Raw genomic sequence first — 26,866 nt, forward strand, 5'->3', positions numbered from 1 at the left:
TTCCATTAGAAGCTTCAAGCTGACTTAAGTACTCTGCCTAGTGCCTGAAGCTGCTGGAAAAGCCAACAGGTCATTTTTGTAGTGTTTGGGCCAAAAATGTTGCAACTTTTTGTTTGCCATTTTTCGAGGTTTTTGTTAATTGGGTCTTAAATTTCCGTTTGTCAAGGATCTTAATATTCTTAAAGCCGGAATGTTTGTCATTTTAATATTTTTTATTTCTAAGGTTAATGAAACTTTTCGCGGCTTGATGATAGGCGACTTGATAGTTTCTAGAGACAAAGGTCTTAAAGATGAATTTTAGCTTCCAGTGGGAAAGAACAATTGTTTTCAAGATATAAATATTACGATTTTTCAGTTTAATTAGAAATTTTTTTCAAGGTTTTTTTTGAAAATTTTTGTTCTTCGAGCTGCCTGATTTTTAGGGGCCTATAAAGTTTGTCGAAACTTTTTTTGCATTATTGGGTTCATTTAAGTGGCGTGAATCTTGTTTTGAGAACATTAGCGTCAAGAACTTGAGCATTTTTCTGTACATTTTGCTGATTTCTCCGATTTCGCCTTTGAATTTCTTGCTTCAGTTTCTTCTGTATTTGCTATATTTGCAGACAGTTTTCTGCTAACTTGCACGTTAGTCGTTCTGTAGATTTCAGTAAGAAAAATATGGGTTTCTATACATCAGTGTGGAGAATTAAACAAATTGGCAATGGTTCTCGCATTTTTTTAATAGCCGAAGCAATAGCTGAGGCTTTTATTGGCCCTCTCCTAATTTTTTATTATTCAAAGAATTTGAATTTTATTGGGGCGCTGTCTTTTTTCAAGATTTGTTCTCACATTTTCAGGATTTTTGAAGTCAAATTGGAGCAGTTATTTTGGTCACGCCGAAACAGGAAATGGAGCGAAAAAGCGAATGGTTTTGCGGCGTGCAATTTTTTCGCTCTAATTTTTAAGTAGAGAGAGAAAACGGTGTTTGAAAAAATTTGTTTTCTCGCTAGTGGTTTTTTGTTCACATGCTGCAATTTCACTTTGGTTTTTACTGTGTTTTTTTAAATTTTTTGGATCGGATTTTTTTCTAAATCGTTTTCCCAATCCATTTATAGTTCTTTCTAGGCCTAGTTTTTTTTAGAATCAAATTTACATTTCTGGCTGTTTTTTGTTCTCGCTAAAATCATTTTGACATTGATTTCCTGTTTTTTTATCTGATTTTTTTGCAAATGGTTTTCCCAGTTCACTTATAGTCCGTTCTAGGTCTGTTTTTTTGTTTAGTCAATGAATATTCTTTTGAATTGTACTTCAGGACTTGTCCTGCTCTGTTTTTATTTCGTAGTCGAGATTTTTGTTACGAACATATGACGTCACAATCACTTCAAATCTGCTTTTTGTTCATTCGTTCATGCAATTTCAACTGAATTGTGTACGTGACGTCATTTTTCACTCTTAGTTGAGCGAGTTTTATGTTCATTCGCGTGATTAAGTTTTTGGTCACACGTGACTTACCTCACTCTCAAAAATGACTTCCTCACTCTGAAATTGACTTTTCGTTACTTTAATTCAGAGAAATAAGATCAAGTGAGTGTATATCACTCTAATTGAAGGTTATTCAAGAGCAGCTAATAGAAACAGCAATAAGATATAGATTTCTATTCAAAATTTAAATCTCAGCCCTCAATTAAAAGAATAAATTTCTTTTTTGGTCTGTCGCTTTAGTTTGTGTTTGGGCGTGGTATTGACTCTCTGCATAAATTTTCATTTTTAGAGTTTGGTTTTGCAAATACGGGCATCCCAAGTTTTAGCGAGAGTTAAATATTTTCTAATATCTTTTTTTTCTAATATTTCCCCCGCCCTTGCTTGCCTCTTGTGTAACAAGAAGTTCGTTAATTGTCATGATTTCTGCTCCTTCTGTCCTAAATTGAATTTTTGATTGAACACTGGTATTCAACTCGCTTATCCTGAAAGTATATAATTTTGAATGATATTGTTTTTGTTTGAAACCATTTTTGTTTTGTCTGTTAAGTTGGCATTGTGCAGTTTGTCTCCTTTTCTAGTACAACTGTTTTGAGATTTCATTTTGTTGGTTTGTATTCCAGGACTTCACCTTAATTTGTTTTATGTAAGATGTGTTTACTCTTTTTTCCCTGACTTGGAGCTGTCAAAATTTGATAAGCAGTTACAGCTCGGCGGGCATTTAGTTTCAGCAGAGGACTGAGGCTGGATTTAGTTGTCATTTCAATGGTTAAGGTGCTGAAGACGCTGGGAAGGCCAAAAATCAAGATGAGAAAGTCATTTATGAATTTTAATCCCACAATTTTGTAATTTTCAGTTTCATTTTTTGTGTTTGTTTGATAGGTCTTACACTGACGTTGTCAAATTTCATATAGGTCGTTTTCAAGCGATTATTTCTTGTTTCTGTGTTTCGAGTTTTTGTTATGGTTGCGCAAACTTATACGCACCAAATGGAAGTGGTTTTTGCTGGATCTTTCACGTTTTTGAAAAAATTTGTTTTTAATTTTTGTAGCCAATCGAAATTTTTTATGGCTTGAGGAATGGTTACTGGGTAGTTTCTAGAGATGCAGAAATGGTGTTAAAGATTTTAATACTGCCGACGTTAGAGTACCGACTGTTCAATGAAATTTGAATTTCTGAACAATTTTTGAAATTCATATTACTGGCTTTGGTGAGTTTTCAATAAAATTTGCTCTTCAAATTCGAAAATCTAATCTGTAGTATCCAATAAATTGTTTAGAGCTTGCAGCTGGGTTACTGTAAAGGTTCTAGAGGCAGTGGAATGGTTTGGAAATGGTTAATATCACAAATTTAGACAATTTTTCAATGAAAATGGCAATGTATATAAAGAAAATAGTCATTTTTTTGAATTAACCAGTTTTTGGGGACCAGTAGAAAGTCTCTAAATTTGCAAATATTTTAGTGAATGGTATCTAGTTGCAAAGAAATTATTTTGAAGATCTTAATATTGCTAACTTTGCGAAGTAAAGCTTGTTGATGATATAAATTGGTTGCAGCACATGAAGAATAAGGTTCTGATGGCGCAGTTGTAAGTCCTTGGGGTCACGGTTCGGGAGGTCAATGGTTCGAATCCCGCGCGGGGAAAGGTTTTTCTGCACCCATAAAGAAAAATTGATCTAGGCTATGGCCCCTGAATTAACAGCGACAGCCTCGCCGTTCAAGAGCAACTCTTCCGACATTTGTCGGTTTATGTTTTGAGCTTGTCTTCAATAAAACTTTGAGCAATGCGTAAATGTGAACTTTATAGTTTTAACTTTGAAGAAATTGAAAACAAGAAACTGCCAAATTTTGTTTTTTCTTTTAATTTTCTGTATTTAGAGTTTGGTTTTGCAAATACGGGCATCCCAAGTTTTAGCGAGACTTAAATATTTTCTAATATCTTTTTTTTCTAATATTTCCCCCGCCCTTGCTTGCCTCTTGTGTAACAAGAAGTTCGTTAATTGTCATGATTTCTGCTCCTTCTGTCCTAAATTGAATTTTTGATTGAACACTGGTATTCAACTCGCTTATCCTGAAAGTATATAATTTTGAATGATATTGTTTTTGTTTGAAACCATTTTTGTTTTGTCTGTTAAGTTGGCATTGTGCAGTTTGTCTCCTTTTCTAGTACAACTGTTTTGAGATTTCAATTTGTTGGTTTGTATTCCAGGACTTCACCTTAATTTGTTTTATGTAAGATGTGTTTACTCTTTTTTCCCTGACTTGGAGCTGTCAAAATTTGATAAGCAGTTACAGCTCGGCGGGCATTTAGTTTCAGCAGAGGACTGAGGCTGGATTTAGTTGTCATTTCAATGGTTAAGGTGCTGAAGACGCTGGGAAGGCCAAAAATCAAGATGAGAAAGTCATTTATGAATTTTAATCCCACAATTTTGTAATTTTCAGTTTCATTTTTTGTGTTTGTTTGATAGGTCTTACACTGACGTTGTCAAATTTCATATAGGTCGTTTTCAAGCGATAGTTTCTTGTTTCTGTGTTTCGAGTTTTTGTTATGGTTGCGCAAACTTATACGCACCAAATGGAAGTGGTTTTTGCTGGATCTTTCACGTTTTTGAAAAAATTTGTTTTTAATTTTTGTAGCTAATCGAAATTTTTTATGGCTTGAGGAATGGTTACTGGGTAGTTTCTAGAGATGCAGAAATGGTGTTAAAGATTTTAATACTGCCGACGTTAGAGTACCGACTGTTCAATGAAATTTGAATTTCTGAACAATTTTTGAAATTCATATTACTGGCTTTGGTGAGTTTTCAATAAAATTTGCTCTTCAAATTCGAAAATCTAATCTGTAGTATCCAATAAATTGTTTAGAGCTTGCAGCTGGGTTACTGTAAAGGTTCTAGAGGCAGTGGAATGGTTTGGAAATGGTTAATATCACAAATTTAGACAATTTTTCAATGAAAATGGCAATGTATATAAAGAAAATAGTCATTTTTTTGAATTAACCAGTTTTTGGGGACCAGTAGAAAGTCTCTAAATTTGCAAATATTTTAGTGAATGGTATCTAGTTGCAAAGAAATTATTTTGAAGATCTTAATATTGCTAACTTTGCGAAGTAAAGCTTGTTGATGATATAAATTGGTTGCAGCACATGAAGAATAAGGTTCTGATGGCGCAGTTGTAAGTCCTTGGGGTCACGGTTCGGGAGGTCAATGGTTCGAATCCCGCGCGGGGAAAGGTTTTTCTGCACCCATAAAGAAAAATTGATCTAGGCTATGGCCCCTGAATTAACAGCGACAGCCTCGCCGTTCAAGAGCAACTCTTCCGACATTTGTCGGTTTATGTTTTGAGCTTGTCTTCAATAAAACTTTGAGCAATGCGTAAATGTGAACTTTATAGTTTTAACTTTGAAGAAATTGAAAACAAGAAACTGCCAAATTTTGTTTTTTCTTTTAATTTTCTGTATTTAGAGTTTGGTTTTGCAAATACGGGCATCCCAAGTTTTAGCGAGACTTAAATATTTTCTAATATCTTTTTTTTCTAATATTTCCCCCGCCCTTGCTTGCTTCTTGTGTAACAAGAAGTTCGTTAATTGTCATGATTTCTGCTCCTTCTGTCCTAAATTGAATTTTTGATTGAACACTGGTATTCAACTCGCTTATCCTGAAAGTATATAATTTTGAATGATATTGTTTTTGTTTGAAACCATTTTTGTTTTGTCTGTTAAGTTGGCATTGTGCAGTTTGTCTCCTTTTCTAGTACAACTGTTTTGAGATTTCAATTTGTTGGTTTGTATTCCAGGACTTCACCTTAATTTGTTTTATGTAAGATGTGTTTACTCTTTTTTCCCTGACTTGGAGCTGTCAAAATTTGATAAGCAGTTACAGCTCGGCGGGCATTTAGTTTCAGCAGAGGACTGAGGCTGGATTTAGTTGTCATTTCAATGGTTAAGGTGCTGAAGACGCTGGGAAGGCCAAAAATCAAGATGAGAAAGTCATTTATGAATTTTAATCCCACAATTTTGTAATTTTCAGTTTCATTTTTTGTGTTTGTTTGATAGGTCTTACACTGACGTTGTCAAATTTCATATAGGTCGTTTTCAAGCGATAGTTTCTTGTTTCTGTGTTTCGAGTTTTTGTTATGGTTGCGCAAACTTATACGCACCAAATGGAAGTGGTTTTTGCTGGATCTTTCACGTTTTTGAAAAAATTTGTTTTTAATTTTTGTAGCTAATCGAAATTTTTTATGGCTTGAGGAATGGTTACTGGGTAGTTTCTAGAGATGCAGAAATGGTGTTAAAGATTTTAATACTGCCGACGTTAGAGTACCGACTGTTCAATGAAATTTGAATTTCTGAACAATTTTTGAAATTCATATTACTGGCTTTGGTGAGTTTTCAATAAAATTTGCTCTTCAAATTCGAAAATCTAATCTGTAGTATCCAATAAATTGTTTAGAGCTTGCAGCTGGGTTACTGTAAAGGTTCTAGAGGCAGTGGAATGGTTTGGAAATGGTTAATATCACAAATTTAGACAATTTTTCAATGAAAATGGCAATGTATATAAAGAAAATAGTCATTTTTTTGAATTAACCAGTTTTTGGGGACCAGTAGAAAGTCTCTAAATTTGCAAATATTTTAGTGAATGGTATCTAGTTGCAAAGAAATTATTTTGAAGATCTTAATATTGCTAACTTTGCGAAGTAAAGCTTGTTGATGATATAAATTGGTTGCAGCACATGAAGAATAAGGTTCTGATGGCGCAGTTGTAAGTCCTTGGGGTCACGGTTCGGGAGGTCAATGGTTCGAATCCCGCGCGGGGAAAGGTTTTTCTGCACCCATAAAGAAAAATTGATCTAGGCTATGGCCCCTGAATTAACAGCGACAGCCTCGCCGTTCAAGAGCAACTCTTCCGACATTTGTCGGTTTATGTTTTGAGCTTGTCTTCAATAAAACTTTGAGCAATGCGTAAATGTGAACTTTATAGTTTTAACTTTGAAGAAATTGAAAACAAGAAACTGCCAAATTTTGTTTTTTCTTTTAATTTTCTGTATTTATAGTTTGGTTTTGCAAATACGGGCATCCCAAGTTTTAGCGAGACTTAAATATTTTCTAATATCTTTTTTTTCTAATATTTCCCCCGCCCTTGCTTGCTTCTTGTGTAACAAGAAGTTCGTTAATTGTCATGATTTCTGCTCCTTCTGTCCTAAATTGAATTTTTGATTGAACACTGGTATTCAACTCGCTTATCCTGAAAGTATATAATTTTGAATGATATTGTTTTTGTTTGAAACCATTTTTGTTTTGTCTGTTAAGTTGGCATTGTGCAGTTTGTCTCCTTTTCTAGTACAACTGTTTTGAGATTTCAATTTGTTGGTTTGTATTCCAGGACTTCACCTTAATTTGTTTTATGTAAGATGTGTTTACTCTTTTTTCCCTGACTTGGAGCTGTCAAAATTTGATAAGCAGTTACAGCTCGGCGGGCATTTAGTTTCAGCAGAGGACTGAGGCTGGATTTAGTTGTCATTTCAATGGTTAAGGTGCTGAAGACGCTGGGAAGGCCAAAAATCAAGATGAGAAAGTCATTTATGAATTTTAATCCCACAATTTTGTAATTTTCAGTTTCATTTTTTGTGTTTGTTTGATAGGTCTTACACTGACGTTGTCAAATTTCATATAGGTCGTTTTCAAGCGATAGTTTCTTGTTTCTGTGTTTCGAGTTTTTGTTATGGTTGCGCAAACTTATACGCACCAAATGGAAGTGGTTTTTGCTGGATCTTTCACGTTTTTGAAAAAATTTGTTTTTAATTTTTGTAGCCAATCGAAATTTTTTATGGCTTGAGGAATGGTTACTGGGTAGTTTCTAGAGATGCAGAAATGGTGTTGAAGATTTTAATACTGCCGACGTTAGAGTACCGATTTTTCAATGAAATTTGAATTTCTGAACAATTTTTGAAATTCATATTACTGGCTTTGGTGACTTTTCAATAAAATTTGCTCTTCAAATTCGAAATCTAATCTGTAGTATCCAATAAATTGTTTAGAGCTTGCAGCTGGGTTACTGTAAAGGTTCTAGAGGCAGTGGAATCGTTTGGAAATGGTTATTATCACAAATTTCGAATTAACCATTTTTTTGAATTAACCAGTTTTTGGGGACCAGTAAAAAGTCTCTAAATTTGCAAATATTTTAGTGAATGGTATTTAGTTGCATAGAAATTATTTTGAAGATCTTAATATTGCTAACTTTGCGAAGTAAAGCTTGTTGATGATATAAATTGGTTGCAGCACATGAAGATTAAGGTTCTGATGGCGCAGTTGTAAGTCCTTGGGGTCACGGTTCGGGAGGTCAATGGTTCGAATCCCGCGCGGGGAAAGGTTTTTCTGCACCCATAAAGAAAAATTGATCTAGGCTACGGCCCCTGAATTAACAGCTACAGCCTCGCCGTTCAAGAGCAATTCTTCCGACATTTGTCGGTTTATGTTTTGAGCTTGTCTTCAATAAAACTTGAGCAATGCGTAAATGTGAACTTTATAGTTTTAACTTTGAAGAAATTGAAAACAAGAAACTGTCAAATTTTGTTTTTTTTTAATTTTCTGTATTTATCGATTAATGTTTTGCCTGTCTCTGATTGCCTTTGATTTATCAAGCTAATTTTTTCGTGTTTCCTGCTTTTCTCGTATATTTTGAATCCGAACACTTTTTGCTTGAAGTTTGTGTGTTAGTTTGTTTGGCTGGCATTGTTCAATCGGTCTGCTGGTCAGGTACAGTAGTTCTTAGTTTTAAAACAATTGTGCGGATTGTTTTTCAGGATTTGTCCTGCTGTTTTTGAATTCGTCGCCACTTTTGCCTTTCACTTCTGTCTTACCTCACTCTGTTTCGACAATAGAATTTGGAATTGAATTGGTGTCATTACGGGATTACGTTCTGGGTCAAGCGAAATCAATAGAAACGGATAGGCCAAAAAGGCACGGGCACTAAGAACTCATGTTTAGGGAGTTGAGTTATTTAAGCTCATTAGAGTGTATTTCTAATTGGTATTACTAAAACTCTTATATTCCTACCATTTAGAGGCTGACTTCATCTCTGTTATGCGATCTAATTAAAATGCAGACCAAATCAGAACTTTTTGAGATTTAGAAAAAGTCAAACTGTCGTTAATGTTGTCCTACATTAAGTTATCAGAGGTCCTTAGAATGTACTGCTAATTGTTAGGGGTATTACGCTTTTAGTCCTCCAATTTAGAGGCTGATTTTGTTCAGCATTTTCAGCCAAGATAATAAAACTTCTGACCAATCTTGAACACTTTTTTGGCACTTTGACAAAATTAGGCTGTCGTCTATTTTTCTTGTTATTTTCTAATTGTTCCTATCCCAGGTTCTGGTTGTGAGGTCAGCAGTGGCTATTTTTCGGAAATCAGCGGGCTCTGGTCATTTTTAAATCAACGAAGTCTTTTTAGCTGGATTTAAAGTCAAATGCGGCACGTGAATAATTGTTTCAATCTGCTGAACAAAATTCATTTTAAAAGCAGAGCGAAAGAAGGTTTTTGTTAATGCATTTTGTTTGTGAGAGCGAGATAGAAAGTATTTGCCGCTCGGAGAGGAAATTTTTTTCAGTTTGGCATTTTTGTGGTTGGTTTATTAACTCTATTTTTGGCGAAATTAGTTCACATATAATAGAAAGTAATCGTACCTTTGGGGAGAATATTTTCACGGGGTCATGGTAATTGGCAGTTGTTCCTATTTGCGATTGTTCGAATTCCGCAATGGACAAATACAGCTTTTTAATGACTTTGAAACTTTGTGGCCATACAATAATGGTGAATTTTTTTTATTTTGCCCCGTTTTGAATATTACTCATGTCTTTTGACTTAGTATCATTAATGACTGGTCTTGATGGCTGCCTAACTGAAGCAAATAATGTGTGAGTCCATAGGTAGTGGTTTTCGTGACTTTGACTTTATTTGTTCTCAAAATTTTTTAGTGAATTTTTGAGTTTTACGTGTATATATTGAACTTTTGTTGTGTTATCATTTAATCGTATAAGGGAGGGGTCTCGTAGGTTCCTCACATCGATTGAAGTAATAATTTTTAATGTTTAAGGCTATTTATTTATTTGAATTTGACACATATTGTTATCAAGAAATGTTTTCGATTTTTTAGTTATGCGAGTTTTGATTGTTACTTTGTTTTGTTCTTCGTTTCCTTAATGACAGATCTCATCAGTTACTAAGGATGCTCAAATTAAGCGCGTTAATTGTCTCAGGTCATAGCTATTGCTTTCTATGAGCTATGCGCTGTTCCTTTTCAAAAAAAAATTGGTGATTTTTTGTTTTGCATGTATTTGTACTTATCACTTATTCTCAGTGTTGACAGGTAATCAAGGTTGGTAATGAGCATGAAGTTAATTGAAAAAATTGTTTCAGCTTGCAGCCAATGCTTTCGGTGACTTTTATGCTGTTAATGTTCAAAGATTATGAGCCAGTTCTTTAGTTTTTGCGAAAATTGATTTCTTTTTTATGCCTTTAGTTGTATTTTTTGGTATCTTTCCTGTGATTGCTAATGAGAAAAAAGTGATAGGGATTTTTCGCCTGAGATAACAGTCGCTATTATGATTTGGACAAATTCTTTTCAAAAAGTGACAATTTCTCTTCAATGCCGGCTATAGCTGTAAGGATTTGAATTGTATTGGGGCGCTCTTTTTACGACTCGAAGACTAGTATTGGAGAAGTCTTTTTATATCAATTTTGGTCAATTTTAAAGCAGGAAATGAATCGCGTGAAAAAATGTTTGGAGCTATTTAAGTGTTGAACATTATTGGAGAGTGGAGAGAAAAGAGTGTTGTTTTTTATCATACCGCTGTTTTCGAGAGACCGAGAAATTGAATTGAAATGGAGAAATTGAAAATTTTCTCTAAGCGATCAAAATTTTTTGACTACGCGCGGCTTTTTCCATCAGTGATTTTTGTTTTCACTGTTTTATTAGGTTTGAGTGGGCTATACTAATAGTTAAAGGATTGTTTTGTTAGTGTTGGCTAATTTCTATGCCATTTTTTGCAAATTTGTTTTCAGATTTGTAAATGCGTTTTTGGTAGCGACGATTCTTCGAAACGTTTCCGGATTTCTTCCGGCTGTTTTTTTAAGTAATTGAGGAAATGAACCCGGAAATTCAGGGAGCGAACAAAGTTCAAAAAATTTGTTTCTGTGGTTGAATTCGAAGAGCGGTGAAAAGAGAGTTTGGTTATTTTTTCATTCTTTCTTTGGACTCAGGGCAAGAAATGTAGGTGTAAAAAAACTTGCTTAGGCGAGTGAAGGTTTGTGTTCACATGCCGTTTTTGAAGTTTTTCGCTTTTTAAGTTCTTGTGGTGTCTAAGACAATCATATGGACTCCGGAAACAGTCTTCAGTTGATTTGATAGCATTTCAAAACTTTTTGGTAAACAAAAAAGGATAGGCGCTTATTGGAAGGTTTGTCAACTATTTTGGTGTTCTTGATTTTTTTTTGCAATTTCCGATCCATTATTTTGTTTTTTTTTCTGATTTTTTTTATTTTAATGCTTATAGGCACTGTCTATCATAAAACGCATTCGATTTTCCTTGAATGGAATTTGCTAAAATAAAAATCAGCAGTTTGATTTTTTTTGTAATTTATTTTAATTAGTTTAATCTAGTTGCTTCATCTGCCAAATCAAATTTTTAATAGCTTCGCTGATTTATAGCTTCGTTATCATTAAACATCGTCGTTTATTTTGTATTTGTACTTATACTGTCTGAAAAAATTAACAGAAGTTTGCTAATTTCTTTAGGATGAGGACTATTTTTTAAAACGAATTCAGATTGTTATTTTGTGACCTGAGGAGCTCTGTCAGGATATTCTAACGATTTGAAGCGCTGGTTGTTTCGGCGCAGATTACTTCGAGTGATTTCCGGAACTCTTCCGGCTATGTTTTTTTAATTGCTCTTGAATGAAGTTCATAGCAATTATTGTAAACGTGTGTGTCTTATGCAAATTTTTCGCTGGACAATTTTGCGCTTTTCTTCTAGAACATTCTTTGACTTCTCAAGTGACTTTTTCACGCTTTCGTTCTTCATTTTTGAGTAATCTCTATTGCTCTCACTCCGAAGTAAAGCTTGTTGCGAATATAAATTGGTTGCAGCACATCAAGAATAAGGTTCTGATGGCGCAGTTGTAAGTGCGGGGGGTCACTGTTCGAGAGGTCAGTGGTTCGAATCCCGGCCGGGGGAAAAGTTTTTTGCACCCATGAAGAAGAATTGATCTAGGTTACATCCCCTGAATTAGATTGCCTCGCCTGTCGTTTAAGAGCAATTCTTCCGACATTTGTCGGTTTATGTTCAAGATCTGTTCACACATCTTTATGATTTTTGAAGTAAAATTGAAGTGGTGATTTTGGTCACGGCGAAACAGGAAGTGGAGCGAAAAGTGGTTTGCGGCTTAAAATTTGTTTGCTCTAATTCCAAATAGAGTGAGAAAACGGTTTTCCAACAAAAATTCGCTTTCTAGTGGTATTTCTGTGCACGTGCGGCGTTTTGAAATTGATTTTAACTGTTTTCAATTGTTATGGATCTCATTTTTAAAAATGGTTTTCCTAATCCATTCATGGTCTATTCTAGGTCAAACTTTTTTGTTTAGTCAGTAAAATTTCTTTGAACTGTGCGATGACTCACCCAGCTATGTTTCTTACATTTCAAAGAATTTGAATTGTATTGGGACGCTGTCTTTTTTTAAAGATCTTTTCACTTATTTTCAAGATTTTTGAAGTCAAATTGGAGTATTGATTTTGGTCACGCCGAAACAGGAAGTGGAGCGAAAAAGCGAGTGATTTTGTGGCGTGAAATTTTTTTGCTCTAATTTTTAAGTAGAGTGAGAACACGGTGTTAGAACAAAAATTCGCCTTCTCGCTAGCGGATTTTTGTTCACATGTGGCAATTTAACTTTGATTTTTAGTTTTTTCAATTTTTTGGATCGGATTTTTTTCTAAATGGTTTTCCCAATCCATTCATAGTCCGTTCTTGGTCTAGTTTTCTGTTTAGTCAATGAAAATTCTTTGAATTGTACGTCAGGACTTGTCCTGCTATGTTTTTTATTTTAATTCAAAGAGAAAAGGTTAGGTGAAGTCAAATTGGAGCAGTTATTTTGGTCACGCCGAAACAGGAAATGGAGCGAAAAAGCGAATGGTTTTGCGGTGTGCAATTTTTTTGCTCTAATTTTTAAGTAGAGAGAGAAAAATTCGTGTTCTCGCTAGTGGTTTTTTTTGTTCACATGCTGGAATTTCACTTTGGTTTTTACTGTTTTTTTTAAATTTTTTGTTACGAATTTTTTCTCAATGATTTTCGCAATCCATTCATAGTTCCTTTTAGGCCTAGTTTTTTGTGTGAACCAAATTTTCCTTTCTCGCTGGTGCTTTTTTGTTCACATGCGGCATTTTGACATTGATTTTCATTTTTTTTACCAGATTTTTTTGGAAACTTCACTCATAGTCCGTTCTAGGTCTAGTGTTTGTTTATTCAACAAAAATTTTACGTCCGGACTTGTCTGCTATGTTTTTTTTTAATTCGCTTTACGTTTTAATCACATTTTTCGTTTTACACAAGTCACGATTTTCTCGTTTGACTTACTTCGCTCACTGTTTCAATTGAATGGATTTTAATTTCTTCACGCATTGAAGTGCCCAATATAGCGAATAAGGTCAATGTCAAAACAGCACAATCTAAGGAAACGGGGTAAGCCCATAAATCCCGGTCTTTAAGTCATAGTGCATTGGGTTATCAAAGTTTGGTTTTCGATTTTAATCCCGATATGCGTCAACGGTGGCTATTTTCCGGCAATTTGCGGGCTATGTTCAATGAATGAAATCCGGAGGTCAAAATAATGATATTCGGTAATGGTTCTGCTGAGTAATGTACACGATATGTTCAACTTACTTTTTTTGTCAATTTGTATGCAAATGCTCTTCTCATTATCAGTTCCTGATATCGGATATTGTTTTATTTCAAAAGATATAAGCACAGAATATGCAGCGCATTGCTGTGTGAAGAGTACAGATACCATTTGATATCTCGTTTTTGACCTACATGTAGACAGTGAACGGCTAATAAACAAACTTTATTGTGTTTTGTATTGCTGTTATTCATCGTGCAAAACAGAATTGATTCATTTTCTCAACTCTTTTACGAACAATTCTTTTCGAGTTTAATATAAATTGTACAGTATTGGAGGTCTTTGACGTCCTTTAATAGTTCGGAATTAGTGCGAATTCAATATGTGGGTTTAGTGGACTGTTTGAAGTTCTAGTGTTAATTGTGACGACATGACGTTGTCTCGCTACAACTCAAATCGGATATTTGTCACGGTAATATTTTTAAGTTGCCTAATCATGTGAAATGTTCTGAATTGAGTTTTTAGTAGCTATTTTTGTAAACTACTAGATTTAATCATTCCAATATGATTAGCATTCGGAAAGCTGGTTACCGAATAATGAAGGTGTGGGCATCGGCATCTCCTTACCTAATGCGGTTATCAGGATTTGGGATGATTTTCCAGCTCTGGACAAATTTTAACACGACCCAATTAGAGACACCTAAAACTGATTATGGGTAATTTTGAAATGAAATAGAAATTACTTTTTACAGTCTAAGGAATCGAAGAACGAGGCATTGATGCGTGAGTGTCGATACGAAGCTGCAGCCATATGGGAAGAGCAGTGTTTGAACTACTGCACTTCGAAGGAAGTGACCTGCTCATGCAGATACAAAGAACTTGAGCAGTATGACACGGCAGTGCAGCAAAGCGGAACTATAAGTAAGCTTGGTTGCAATACATCGTTTCAAAGCTTTCCTTCTAGTATTAGTTAGTTGTGTTCAAACCACAACTTTACTATTGCTCATTTATTCAACTCTCATTTAAAAAACTAATCCAAGGTAATATTTCATGCAGTAGTTTTTCTCGACGAACATCAATGAAATCGCAGAGAACAAGCTATAGGCAAAAAACGGCAGAAAGTAATTTGTACATATTTCAGCGAGTGTTTGATAATTTAGGAAAGAAAATTGCATTTATGGTTCCCGTGCCATCAACGACTCTTTAAAAGTTTCACCTTTTAGTCATTTCACGCTGTGTTTATTTTTCCTTATCAATAAATCACATTTCCGCTGGAGGATTTCGTATAAAAATTGTCGAGACCACATTGTTGATCAATTAAGGAAGCGCAAAATACTAACTGTTTAATAGCCGCCCTCATCTTCTCGGCAGGCTAATATTGAGCTTTTTCTTTTTTTTACATTTCAAAGAATTTGAATTAGATTGGTGTGCTGTCTTTTTACGACTCGAAGAGATATGTTGATCTGTTTAATAGCCGCGTCAACAATTCCAGGTGGCTATTATTGCGCTCCTAATTTTTTACAATTCAAAGAATTTGAATTGTATTGGGGCGCTGTTTTTTTAAGATGTGTTCACACATTTTTCAATGCCTTTGATCTTTCAAAACGGGATAAACAGGTAAAGCCCAGCGGGCATTAAGTTTCATTAGAGGCCCAAAGTGGGCTTTAGTAGTCCTTCAAGTGCTTAGTGGTGCAGCTGCTGGGATGGCCTTAATTTAATGTTAAAAGGTCATTTTTATGAGTTTTTGGGCTCAAATTGGTGCAATGTATTATGTTTTTAGTTGCTCTCAAACGAAGTTTGTAGCAATTATATTAGTCCTGTCGGTTTTTTTATGCGATTTTTCGCTTGACCGATTTTTCGTCTGACGCTTTTGACTTTTCGTCCTCAAAAACGGGATAAACAGGTAGCGCCCAGTTGGTATTAAGTGCTCTTAGAGCCTTTCAGCTCTGTTTCAGCTCAAGCTGTTTTGGAGACTCATACTTATACTTATGGTGTGAAGGGCGGTTCTTAGAGGTTGAAGAGATTCCCCATTGTTGACCCCCCCCCTATTGCCCCCACCCCCACAGGGCTTTTGCTCCCCCATCCCAGTGTTGTCCCCCCTCAATCAGCCCCGGTTGCACCCCCCGTCCCGTGGCCAGCTACTGACGAACAACCGCTTGCTAAAAACGCAAATTTATACCATTTTGCAATTTTTTTCAAGCTTTTTGAAAGTTTTTGACGTTTTTTGATTTTTATCAGCCCTAGGTGTCAAGGAACTTCCTTTAGGCTTTAAATTAGGTTACTGTGTAGTTTCTAGTGGTAATGTAATGGTTTCAACATTTTACCATCACGAATTTTTTTTTACCATAGCATTTTTTTTGACAAAACGTGCAATTTTTTTTCGAATTTTTGTACATTTTTTTAGGTCTTTCCAGACCCAGGGGCCAGAAAACATCCTCTGGGGTTTAACAATAAGTTACTGACAAATTTTTATTGGTAACGGAATGGTTTTTCAACTTTTTGATTTCACAAATTTTAGCATTTTTTTTTTGTAAAACTTGCTTTCAAGTTTTTTTTAAAAGTTTTTCGTCATTTTTTAGATTTTTTCAGACTTAAGAGCCAAGAAACCTCCTCTGGGGTTTGAAATTAGGTTTCTGAATAATTTTTGGGATAAATGGAATTTCTTGCAATGTTTGAACATCACGAATTTCAGCATATTTTTTTTACTTTTTGACATTTTTTTCCCATTTTTAATTATTTATAGTCATTATTCAGATTTTTTGAGCCTCAAGGGTCAAAAAAGCCTCCGTTATGGTTTAATAATAAGTTTTTGGAATTTTTTTGTTGGTCATGGATTAATTTTCAAATTTTTAATATCAAGTTTTAGCAATTTTTTTTAAAACTTGCAATTTTTGAAGTTTTTTTGAAATTTTTTGTCATTTTTTAGGTTTCTCAGGCCTGAAGGGCCGCGGAACTTCCTCTAGGGTTTGATAATAAGTACTGCATAGTTTATAGATGTAATGGAATGTTCTTCAAGATTTTAATGTCAGGAATTTAAGCAATTTTCAAATATGTTTGCAATTTTTTCATGTTTTTGAATTTTTCCCAGCAACAGAGGCCCTGGGACCTCCTCCAAGGTTTGATAATAAGCTGCTGCATAGTTTGTAAAGTTAATGGGAATGCGATCATTTTTTTTTACTCCAGCTTTAATTTTCAAAAACTTCAATACGTTTAGTTTTAAAGTAATAAAATTTAATCTTTTCAATTTTTTGGAAAATTTTTATGTTCCAAGCGTATGGATCCTTATGAGCCAGTGAAAGTATTTCAGGCTCGAAACAGGGATACTGGATAGTCTCTTGAGACAATGAATTGGTTCTCAAGATATTAATGTCTTGAATTTTAACAAGATTTAATTAAAATTTGCATTTTTCAAACTTTTTCAATATTTTTTGTCCCTTTCTGAGTTTAACGACCATTACTGGCCAACAAAACTTTTCAAATCTTGGAGATGGGTTACGTGACAGAACTTTTGAGACATAAAAAATGGTTCTGATTTTTTTTGCGGAGTTCAAAACTTTTTAATTTTGCCTTTCAGTTTTTTTTTCTATGATTTATTTATTAACAAGGTTAGAAAACTTGTTAAGTTGCAGTGTCGAATCCAATCATGGAAGATGTTCCTGTCTCCTTCTCTCTCTTTCGGCTGGGGTTCCTTTCCTTCTCTTTATGGTTTTACGTTTTATCTCTCTATCTCTCTCTCTTTGTTGATTCCGCATTTCAGCTGCTGTTATGTGGCGTAATGTCACAATCTCTGATCCTCATTATAATTTGAGTTATAGTTGAAATGTTTTTTATCATAAATTTTTTAACAGGCACTTTTAGGAAATCATTGTTAATTGCTCTCAAAAGCAAATCCGCCAAGCGACAAGCAATTTTTCGCTTGGCCGATTTTTCGTCTGGACTTATTTGACTTTCGTATTCAAAAACGGGATGAAGAGGTAGCGCCCTGCGGACACTACACTTAACCGTGGCTGGCTGTTGACGACGCCAACCGCTCGCCGGTCGTTTGAGAGCAATTCGCGCGACGTGAGTCGGGTATGTTTGCGATTTTTTTCTCTTTTTTTTTAGTCTGAGATTGAGGTTTTAAAAAGTTGATGGAGGTCTTTTTCGAGACAAATTACTTCTTATGACCACTTTATGAGCTATATGTTTTGGTACTACAAACACCAGCATGCAAAATGATACCAAATTTTGCTATTTTTCAAGTTTTTTGGAAATTTCCTGCTTCAGGGGCCAGGGAATCTCCTTTAAGGTTTGATAATAGGGCACTGCATAGTTACTATTAACAATGAACTGGTTTTCAACATTTTAATGTCTCGAATTTTAGCATTTATTTTTTGATAAAATCTGCATTTTTTAAGGTTTCCTAAAGTTTTTTCAATTTTTAATTTTTGTCCATTCTGAAGTGCCAGAAAACCTATTCCACGGTCTGATAAAAAGTTACTACACGGTTGTTAATTTCAATGGGTTTTTTTTTCAACAAATTAACCTTCCGAATTTTAAAATTTTTCAAGTTTGCAATTTTTTTCAAATTTTTTTCGAAATATTTGTCTTTCATTCAGTTTTTCTTGGCTTAGTAGCCAGATAACCTCATCCAGTGTTTGATAGTATGTTATTAAATAGCCTCTAGGGAGCAATTGAATGGTTTTCAACATTTTAATAGAACAATTTTCTATTTTTTGAAATCTTGAAATTTTTTCTAAAAATTAATTCCTATCGATCTTTGAGCCAATGATTTTTTTAAGGCTTGGAATTGGGTTAATGGATAGCCTGTAGAGACACAGAATTGGTTCTGAAGATATTAGTATCACGATTTTCCGCAACATTTCATTAAACATAATTTTGAACATAATTTTGAAATAAGTTTTATAGGGAAAAGATTTTGCCGTAGGTTTAAAAGCTTCAAGAGTTTTAGCAATGAGTATGTTTTTGTTTAGTTTGTTTGATTGTTTTAACTTCTCAACTTTTTGATGATTTTGGTTGTGTTTGGCTGGCCTTGTTCAATTGATCTGCTGGTCAGGTAGAGTATGTCTGAGTTTTTCATTCAACTCTTTGATTTGTATTTCAAGATTTGTTCTGCAATGTTTTTTTTACTCCGTCTAACAGATTTTTGTTTCGTGTTACCCTGACTTTTTCAAGGACTTCAGTGACTGTTACTGTTTTACATGCAGACAGATTTGTCTGCGTGACGTCATTTCTGATTTTAGGTCGATTGCGTCACTCAAAAAATGACTTCTGAACTCACTTATGGAACTTTATTTTATGAGCATTTACTAATTAAAGATCAATAGTGTGGATCTAAGTAGTGCCGAACTTATATGCCCTAATTCTTGAGTATTAGTCTTGAGTTTTTGATGTCGAAAAATCAATTTTTGAAAAAGCTCTTTTAGCTTTTAGGGCTTTTTCCTTATAGTCCGTATGTGTATCATAAAAATGACAGTACGTATCTAACCCAAGAAATCTAGTGGTCTACTAACGGACTTTTGATCAATCTGCGTCTCTTGTTTCTTTAGTTGTTTCAATTTATGGGAGGCCACAAGCGTCTATCGCGGCTATTTTCCGGCAATCTGCCGGCTATGTTTTGTTAACCGGTCCGTTTGTTCTGAAACGGGATGTAAAAGTCAATGCCGCACGTGCAAAAATTGTAGTTTTCTTCAATTTTTGATTAAAATGGGGAGCAGAAATAAAAGAGTGGTGTTTTTGTGCATGCCAGCTGTCGGTGAAGAGGGAAAAAAAGTAAGTGTGAAAAGTGGCAGTTTAACTATAATTTACTTTAGTTTTTGGGTTAAAGTGGTGTTTCAAAGCATCTTAGCAGAAAACTGTACATTCGGGAGCATTTTTGACTCAATATCTCAGTATGATATATTAGTATTTTATATGCAATCGTGAGCTGTTTTTATGATATCGTTGAAAATATATGCAATCGTGAGAAAAGAGACTGATTTTGACCAGTTTTTGCTTAGTTGTTCCGTTTCTTCTCTGCCTTTCAGAATATTTTCTCGTGTTTAATTGTAAACTTTTCGTCCGTAGTATGCTGATTGTTACTAAGTTTTAACAAAAAGTTTGGTAGCACATATTTTAATAATATAAATTCATCAATTCTGCAGTTTTGTTGTTTTTACTTCTTGCTCATGTTTTAAGTGTTTTCCAGTGAGTTTGAATGTCATGTGAGTACTGAATGAGTAAGCAGGAACTATTTTTAAGTTGTGTTATAGAGTGCTTTTAATTTTTAGAGATTGTTTTCAAACCTAAACCGTTTTATAACATTTTGTTCTTTTTCGGTTTTTCTCCTTCGAAATGTATTGTTGATTCTGTTTCCCCATCACTTGAAATATATTTGTTGAACACAATTAAATCATATCATAGCATATATAATTTTCAATGCTGTTGAAGTCGCAACTTATAAAAACTTTCCTTGAAGAAATTTTTTGTTCTTTTGTTCGTTGTTTCAAATTGGTTGGTATAATGAATTTAATAGTTTTCTAATTTAGTGATAAGCTAGTGTTTGTTATATTTTTCGTTGATTCCGCAGTCTTCCGGCTGTCTCATTTTAAGATTGTTGACATTTTTTTTGCCTTTTCGTGTTAACGAGAAGTCAAATCGGAGTAGTGGTTTTAGCCTTGCAGGAGCAGTAAGAGGAGCGAAAATCGGGCAGTTAAAAGGAGTGAATTTTTTCGAATTACTTTTTAAAGTGAAGTGAGAGACTGCTGTTTAAACAGGTTTTCGGTTTTTGTGAACAAAATTTTTTGCGCGTGCGGCGATTTGACTTCTGTTTTTGCTGTTTTTCTTTCCAATTTCCGTTAATACTTCTAAAAGACACTGTGTCCTAATGATGCATAGTTTCACTTTTTAGGCACTCAAAAGGCAACCAATAGTTTTCAATCACTTTGACGCTGTTAGTCTTCATAAAATCAAGGTAACTTTTTTCTATTTTGCCTGTTTTTGACGTTCTTTGCAGTTTTTAACTCTGTCTCATCAATGATATGTCTCAATGGTTCTATGGAAGCACGTTTCTTTTTTCGCATTTTGACCATTGTATTTTGTTTGTTGTTCTGTCTCTTAATTCTGTTAATGAAAGGTGTCACTGATTTTATTATTAGGCATTTTTGAGTTTATCCAATTTTTGTAAGTTAAAAAATGCGATTTCAACGACTTTGACACTTGTTTTCAAATAAATTTTTGAGTTTATTTTGGATTATAACCGCTTTTTGTTTCTTTCTTGTTGTCCTGTCAGTTAGTCTTATGTTCTAATTGTCTCATATAGGTCTCATTTGCTCTCCAATCATGCATAATTGGATCTACTTCATGTTCAGGGTAACTGCTAATAATTAAATTGGCTTCGACAGCATTTGTTTTTGACTAATTTTGACTTCGATTGCTGCCTGCATTTGTTGCTACTTTTGTTGCGTGGTTGCCCAATTGTTTTCATTGAAGTTAATATATTCTTCCTATGGATAGATAGTGCAATAGATGTTGAGAAATTAGCTGTTTTTTAATCTGTGGCTGATTTTTCAAGGAGGCTGGTTTAGCTTCCATCCTTTGGCCTCTCTGCCGTTGGCTTCATTTCTTTCAATTGTTATTCAAGAATTCCGGCTATGTTTTCTCACTTTGTCGAATAAAAATTTGTTTCTCTTTACCTTAAGTTCACAGCTTGATAAACATTTTGCACGAAATACTTTTTACAATTCAAAGAATTTGAATTGTATTGGGGTGCTGTGTTTTTTTTTTAAGATGTGTTCACATATTTTTCAATGACTTTGATCTTTCAAAACGGGATAAACAGGTAAAGCCCAGTGGGCATTAAGTTTCATTAGAGGCCCAAAGTGGAAATCAGTAGTCCTTCAAGTGCTTAGAGTGTTGCAGCTGCTGGGATGGCCTCAATTGAAGGTTAAAAAGTCATTTTTGGAGTTTTTGGGCTCAAAATGGTGCAATTTTTCATGTTTTTTGTAATTTTTTAAATTTTTTGCTTGATTAGTCTTAGGTTGAAGTTTTTAAAAGTTGATGAAGGCCTTTTGCGAGAAAAAGGTACTTGTTATGACCAGTTTATGAGCTATATGTTCTGTACTACAAACACAAACACACAAAATGATACTAGTTTTTGCACGTTTTTTTCAAGTTTCTTGAAAATTTTTGTCATTTTTTGCGTTTTTCCAGCTTCAGTGGCCAGGGAACCTGCTTTAAGGTTTGATAATAGAGCACTGTATAATTTCTAGTAACAATGGAGGTGTTTTCAACATTTTAAGGTCTCAAATTGTAGCATTTTTTAATAAAATCTGCAATTTTTTTGAGGTTTCTTAAAGTTTTTGTCAATTTTTGATATTTGTCCATTCTCAAGTGCCAGGAAACCTATTGCACGGTCTGAAAACAGTTACTGCTTAGTTGTTAGTTTTAATGGGTTTGTTTTCAACAATTTAACCTTGCGAATTTTGAAATTTTTTTGATAAAATTTGCAAGTTTTTTTAAGTTTTTTTCAAGACATTTGCCTTTAATTCAGTTTTTCTTGCCTGAGTAGCCAGATAACCTACAGGGTTTGATAGTATGTTTTTAAATAGTTGCTAGGGGGTAATTGGATGGTTTTTTAACATTTTAATAGAACGAGTTTCTGTTTTTTGAAATGTGAAGTTTTTTATAAGAATTTTTGCCTATCGATCTTTGAACCAATTGATTTTTTAAGACTTGGAATTGGTTTACTGGATAGCCTCTAGAGACACTTGAATCATTTTTCAAGAAATGATTCTTAATATATTAATGTCACGATTTTCAGCAACATTTCATTAAAACTTCAATTGATATTTTTAGTTTTTGAAAATTTTCGAGTTAATCGATCTTCAAGCGCCAATGAATTTTTTCAGGCCTTGCAGATATAATACTGCACTAATTTCAGAAAAAAATTTTGGTTTTGAACATATTTTTGAAATAGGTTTATTTAAAGGGGTCAAATTTTGCCTTAGGGGTAAAAGCTTCCAAGTTTTATCAAGGATTATATATTTGTTTAGTTTGTTTGATGGTTTGGTTCTCAATTTTTTGAGATGATTTTGTTTTTGTTTTGGCAGGTATCGTTGAATTGATCTGCTGTTCAGGTAGAGTAAATCTAAGTTTTTCATTCAATTCTTTGAATTGTATTTCAGGACTTGTCCTGCTATGTTTTTTACTTCTCAGGGCTAGTTTCATTGTTCGCTCATTCTGCTCAAAGTGCACAAAGCAATCTAAAGTGAGCAGAAGCAGCATAAAACATGAAATCGAAAAGCGAAACGCGATAACTTTGAAGCCCAGTTTTAGGAGCCCGCTACTTGAAGTTTGTTCTTATTAGCACCTCTAATGCTTATTTGTATTAATACTAGCACCTTTATTATCTCATTAAGAAACAGGAATATGTCTAACTGTGAAATGAAATCAAAATAGTTTGCACTTCAAAAAAATGTTTTCTTACATTAATCAGTTTTCATTTTTTGCTGTTCTTTCAATCCCAATCGGGGTTATGGGAATCAATGGCGGCTATTTTCCGACAATCTCTCGGGTCTGTTTATTCTTGATCATTCGTTCCTAAAGACAGAGCCTCTAAACTAGGTAGGTACTATTGCATAACTCTTAATAGATAATATTTCATACTATTCAGAACTCAATTTGATTGTCTTTGAAATTCCGCTGTAAATATAGCGGGTTTGCACAGGTTGCATGGTCATCTGTTGAATCTATCTGAAGTCCTTTTGATTTAAAGCTAGATGATTACGCTAGATATCACAGTTTGCAAAATTACCTTTCCAATTATCGTTTTTTGGATAAAACCTGAAGCCACCGCGACGTTGATGGAGAAGAGAAATCCAATAAAGTCCGACGTATGTGTTTTAATTAGCTTCATTTTTTGTATATTTTCCTTGATTTTTTTATGGACTGGACTTCTTATCGGGTTTTCGTCAAATAGTGGTTTTTTCTGATAACTTGGATCTCTGGTTTCTCCAGATTGTATTGAGTGAATGGTTCAATATTAACTAAGTGTTATGAAAGCTTCAAATTTCATTATCGGCTATAACTACATAAAACGTTTTCTGAATTGGATTGGATGTCGTGTGGCTCTTCTTTTTGAATGCGATCCAGGTGATATGTCAGAAAGGATATTGATTTTAATTTTGCAACCTTCCCTAAGCTTAATTTTTCATTACTTGGCGTGGTTTTACTAACTCTGCTCTTAATTGTTTTTTTCCGATGGCGATGGTGTGGAAAACAGCAGGCATTTTCGGTAGTTTGTTTTTGTTACAACTTTGTAGTTGCAACATATCTTTTTCAAGCATTGTGGATAGGTTACCATTTTAGTGTTCAAATTGTCCGCAGACAGACAGAAGTTGGTGTACAAGTTGACCATGACCAGCAAGGGGAAGATAAGAGAGGAGGAAACTGTAGAAAATTCTGGTAACAATTAAACTGCTAGTTGTGAGTGTGAATAAGTTTATGCTAACCCAATCTTTGTTTCAGTAATGATCAAATCATGCAAATTCAGCATGCAACTGTCTGACAAAACAGTCAAACTGGTGAGCGTAGTTTTACATTGCTGCATGTAATGCGATTAATTCAAGACGCATTTCTGGTAATTAATACTAAAGTAGAAATTTGGTAATATCTGCCGTGTATTTGACGTTTCATGTATCTCTTATGAGATCATGTTGTAAAGGAATTCAATATGAAGGTTGTTATTGCTAGAAACAGCAATAAAAATAACAAAAATTGAAATATTGTCCCTTTTTTAGAACTGCTTTTTCAAATAGGAAAATGCAAAGAGGTAATCCAAAGGGCTCGAAAAAATAAATTGGTTTGAAATGTCAAATCATGTTTGAAAGTTCATGTCTAATCAATCTTATCATTGTAAGAGCGTCATCAACTCGAAAATGACAATAAATTCTCATTTTTACATCTCGTTAATTAAAGAAATGAAATTGGATTTGTGTACTTGTCGTTTCTATAAATATGTAGTGTCAAACAGACTATATGCGTGACAATTTTATTATAGGGACCATAGTTCCATCGCGTTCTGTTAGTTCTTAGAATTCAAGCAAATGACCTTTCGGGATAGCTGTCATTTTTCAGCCTCGCCGAATGAGCCAAACGCAATGAATTTATATATGTTCAGTGTGTTTGTTAATTAGGTTGTGGAGATGGATGATGGCAATCAGCAAGTAGATCAATCCTCATCCCATTTTCCAATCCACATTGAAGAGAGTGTGGGAAAGGGGGGAAACGTAGCGTCCGAGTCGGATCCTGCTGCTCATTTGATCTATTTCTCAGAAGCACTACGCACTGTACTTGCTCTCTCCTCCCAGCAAGTGAGTCTCGTTAAAATGAACCCTTGTAATAAACTCACCATTAAAGCCCTATAAATTAGAAAACAAAGGTGGGTTTCTTGAAGATTGTTACTCCGAACTCTAGATTCATATTGGTATAACTAAATTATTGAACTGAGTTGGTTTAATTTAATTCTTAATGCCTTTCAATACCTTTGACGGACATTCCCCAATTCTACCATATTATTTGATCCTCACAAATTGTGTTCTGATAAATGTAGGCTCCGCTCCGGGTAATAATCAGTTTGGGAAAGTCCGTTCCGTTTTCTCAATCATGTGGTTTATTTTGTGGTTTATCAATAAGTTTCACAGTATTGGGTTGCGCATCACAATTGCATTACATATTGTGGGAAGAGGTTAACTTAAAAGAGGTGGTAAATCAAACGAAGAACCTAATCTCAACTGTCAGCAGGTTTTAGGATAAATTTGTATCAGTTTTGTTGCCGGTCTATAGTTAATTCGTGCCTGAAGCGGTCTTAACATCACATGAATTACCTATTTCGCCGAGGACGGTAAAGGTCCCTGTAACTCGTCCCAGCGGCAAAATTCCTCTTTGGTTAAAATTTGACGAAATCAGACCTCGCTGACTGTCAAGGTTGCTTCATGAGATGAGCAATACTGTTTAATATCAATCGTCAGCCTCTCAGCGGCTATTATTTAGGTGCTCTGCTTTTTATAGCTGCGAAGCTGTAAGCTGAGCGAAGCTATATTGCGGTGCTCTTAGTTTTTTTTTGTTTCGTCGTCTGACGCTCTTTTTTCGTTTTACATTTGTTCACACAGCAAAGCTGAAAAAGTCAAATTTTCTGAATGACTTCTTCCTCTCACTAACGGCATTTGCGCGCGTGACGTCATTTCTCACTCGCTTTAGCAAAAGTTTTTAGGTTATTTGCGTGATTAGATTTTGATCATACGTGACTTACCTCACTCAATAAAATGACTTTTGCACTTTAAAACTTAAGTTTAATTTGAATTTATTTAAGGTCAAAGGAACTCATTTGTGCAGTAAAGGTCCCTAATAAGAGGCTTCTGCGGAATGAATTTCAACAAGCTTTATTAATTTATCGCTGAATGTTTTTTACCTAGTTTTTTTTAGCGGCGTCGATTTTTTTTTCAATTTAGATCTGTATCTGTTTCTATCTCTATTATATGGCACGCAGGTCTATTCTTTCGCAGCTATTCCGGCAATCTGCCGGCTATGTTTACAATTCAAAGAATTTGAATTATTTTGGGGTGCTGTCTTGTTTACGACTCGAAGAGGGGAATTTGTGGAACGTCTTTTTTAATTTTTGATCGATAATTTTGTTGGAGTTTATTTGAAACACGTAGTGAAATGCGCGAAAACAAAGTATTTACGTCAAATTGTTGAAGCGTGTATAAAAGAGAGTGATTTTCTTTTCATGCTATTTTTGAGAGAGAGCGAGAAAATATGGCGTGAAAAAAATTTCGTTAAGCGTTTTTTAGTTTAAACTCCAATTTTTTCAATCAAGAATATTTTTATTATTTACCCAATTTAGTAATAGTGCGGTTGAAAGCTTTTTCGAGCATCTGAATAAAAAGTGATGTGTTAGATTTCACATTGAGCTGTTTTTGCCATGTTGTACGCTTTTTAAGCAGTTTTTGTACTCAAATTTATATAGAAGTTGTGGATTGTTATGGTTCAAATTAGCTGTTCTGGTGGTAATGGTTGGCTTTGTGATATAATTGTTATTGAATTTGAATTTTTGAATATAATTGAGTAAATTTAAGAAAATCTTGTACATTTTTGTCTGACTTTTAATTTTTGCTCATTTTAAGCTTCTCGTGATAGTTTTTCTTGTTAAATCTTAAGTTAGGATCTTTTTTTATAGGTTTCGCTTCTAAAAGGTCGCATTGAAGGTCAGTGAGGGCACGTTTTACTGAAATAAATAATACTAATTTCTTAATTTTTCGGTTTCTGTTTTTCGTTCTTTACATTGTTTTGTGGTTTAATTGCTCTCAAACAAAGTTTGTAGCAATGATCTTAGAGCATTTCAGCTCACTAGTATCCAAGTATGAGATTCACGGAAACTGTTTTAGAGACTTATACTTATGGTGTGAAGGGCGGTTCTTAGAAATTGACCCTGAATTCTAAATCCAAAGCAGATTTACTTTTGGTTTTTGAATGCAGCTTTTGA

General features: G+C 34.3%; 1 protein-coding gene across 1 annotated transcript in view; it reads left to right on the forward strand.

The window, feature by feature from the left end:
* Window positions 1-26,866, forward strand: part of LOC142339760 (uncharacterized) — a 107,838-nt gene that overhangs the window by 80,137 nt on the left and 835 nt on the right. Inside the window, exons 17-20 of the mRNA XM_075390020.1 lie at window positions 14,097-14,265; window positions 23,692-23,787; window positions 23,851-23,906; window positions 24,519-24,695. Of these exons, the coding sequence (XP_075246135.1) occupies window positions 14,097-14,265; window positions 23,692-23,787; window positions 23,851-23,906; window positions 24,519-24,695 (498 nt within the window). The remainder of the gene's footprint in view (window positions 1-14,096; window positions 14,266-23,691; window positions 23,788-23,850; window positions 23,907-24,518; window positions 24,696-26,866) is intronic.

Source organism: Convolutriloba macropyga, chromosome 1 (genome assembly GCF_964194025.1).
Source record: "Convolutriloba macropyga chromosome 1, txConMacr16.3, whole genome shotgun sequence".
Lineage (NCBI taxonomy): Eukaryota > Metazoa > Xenacoelomorpha > Acoela > Convolutidae > Convolutriloba > Convolutriloba macropyga.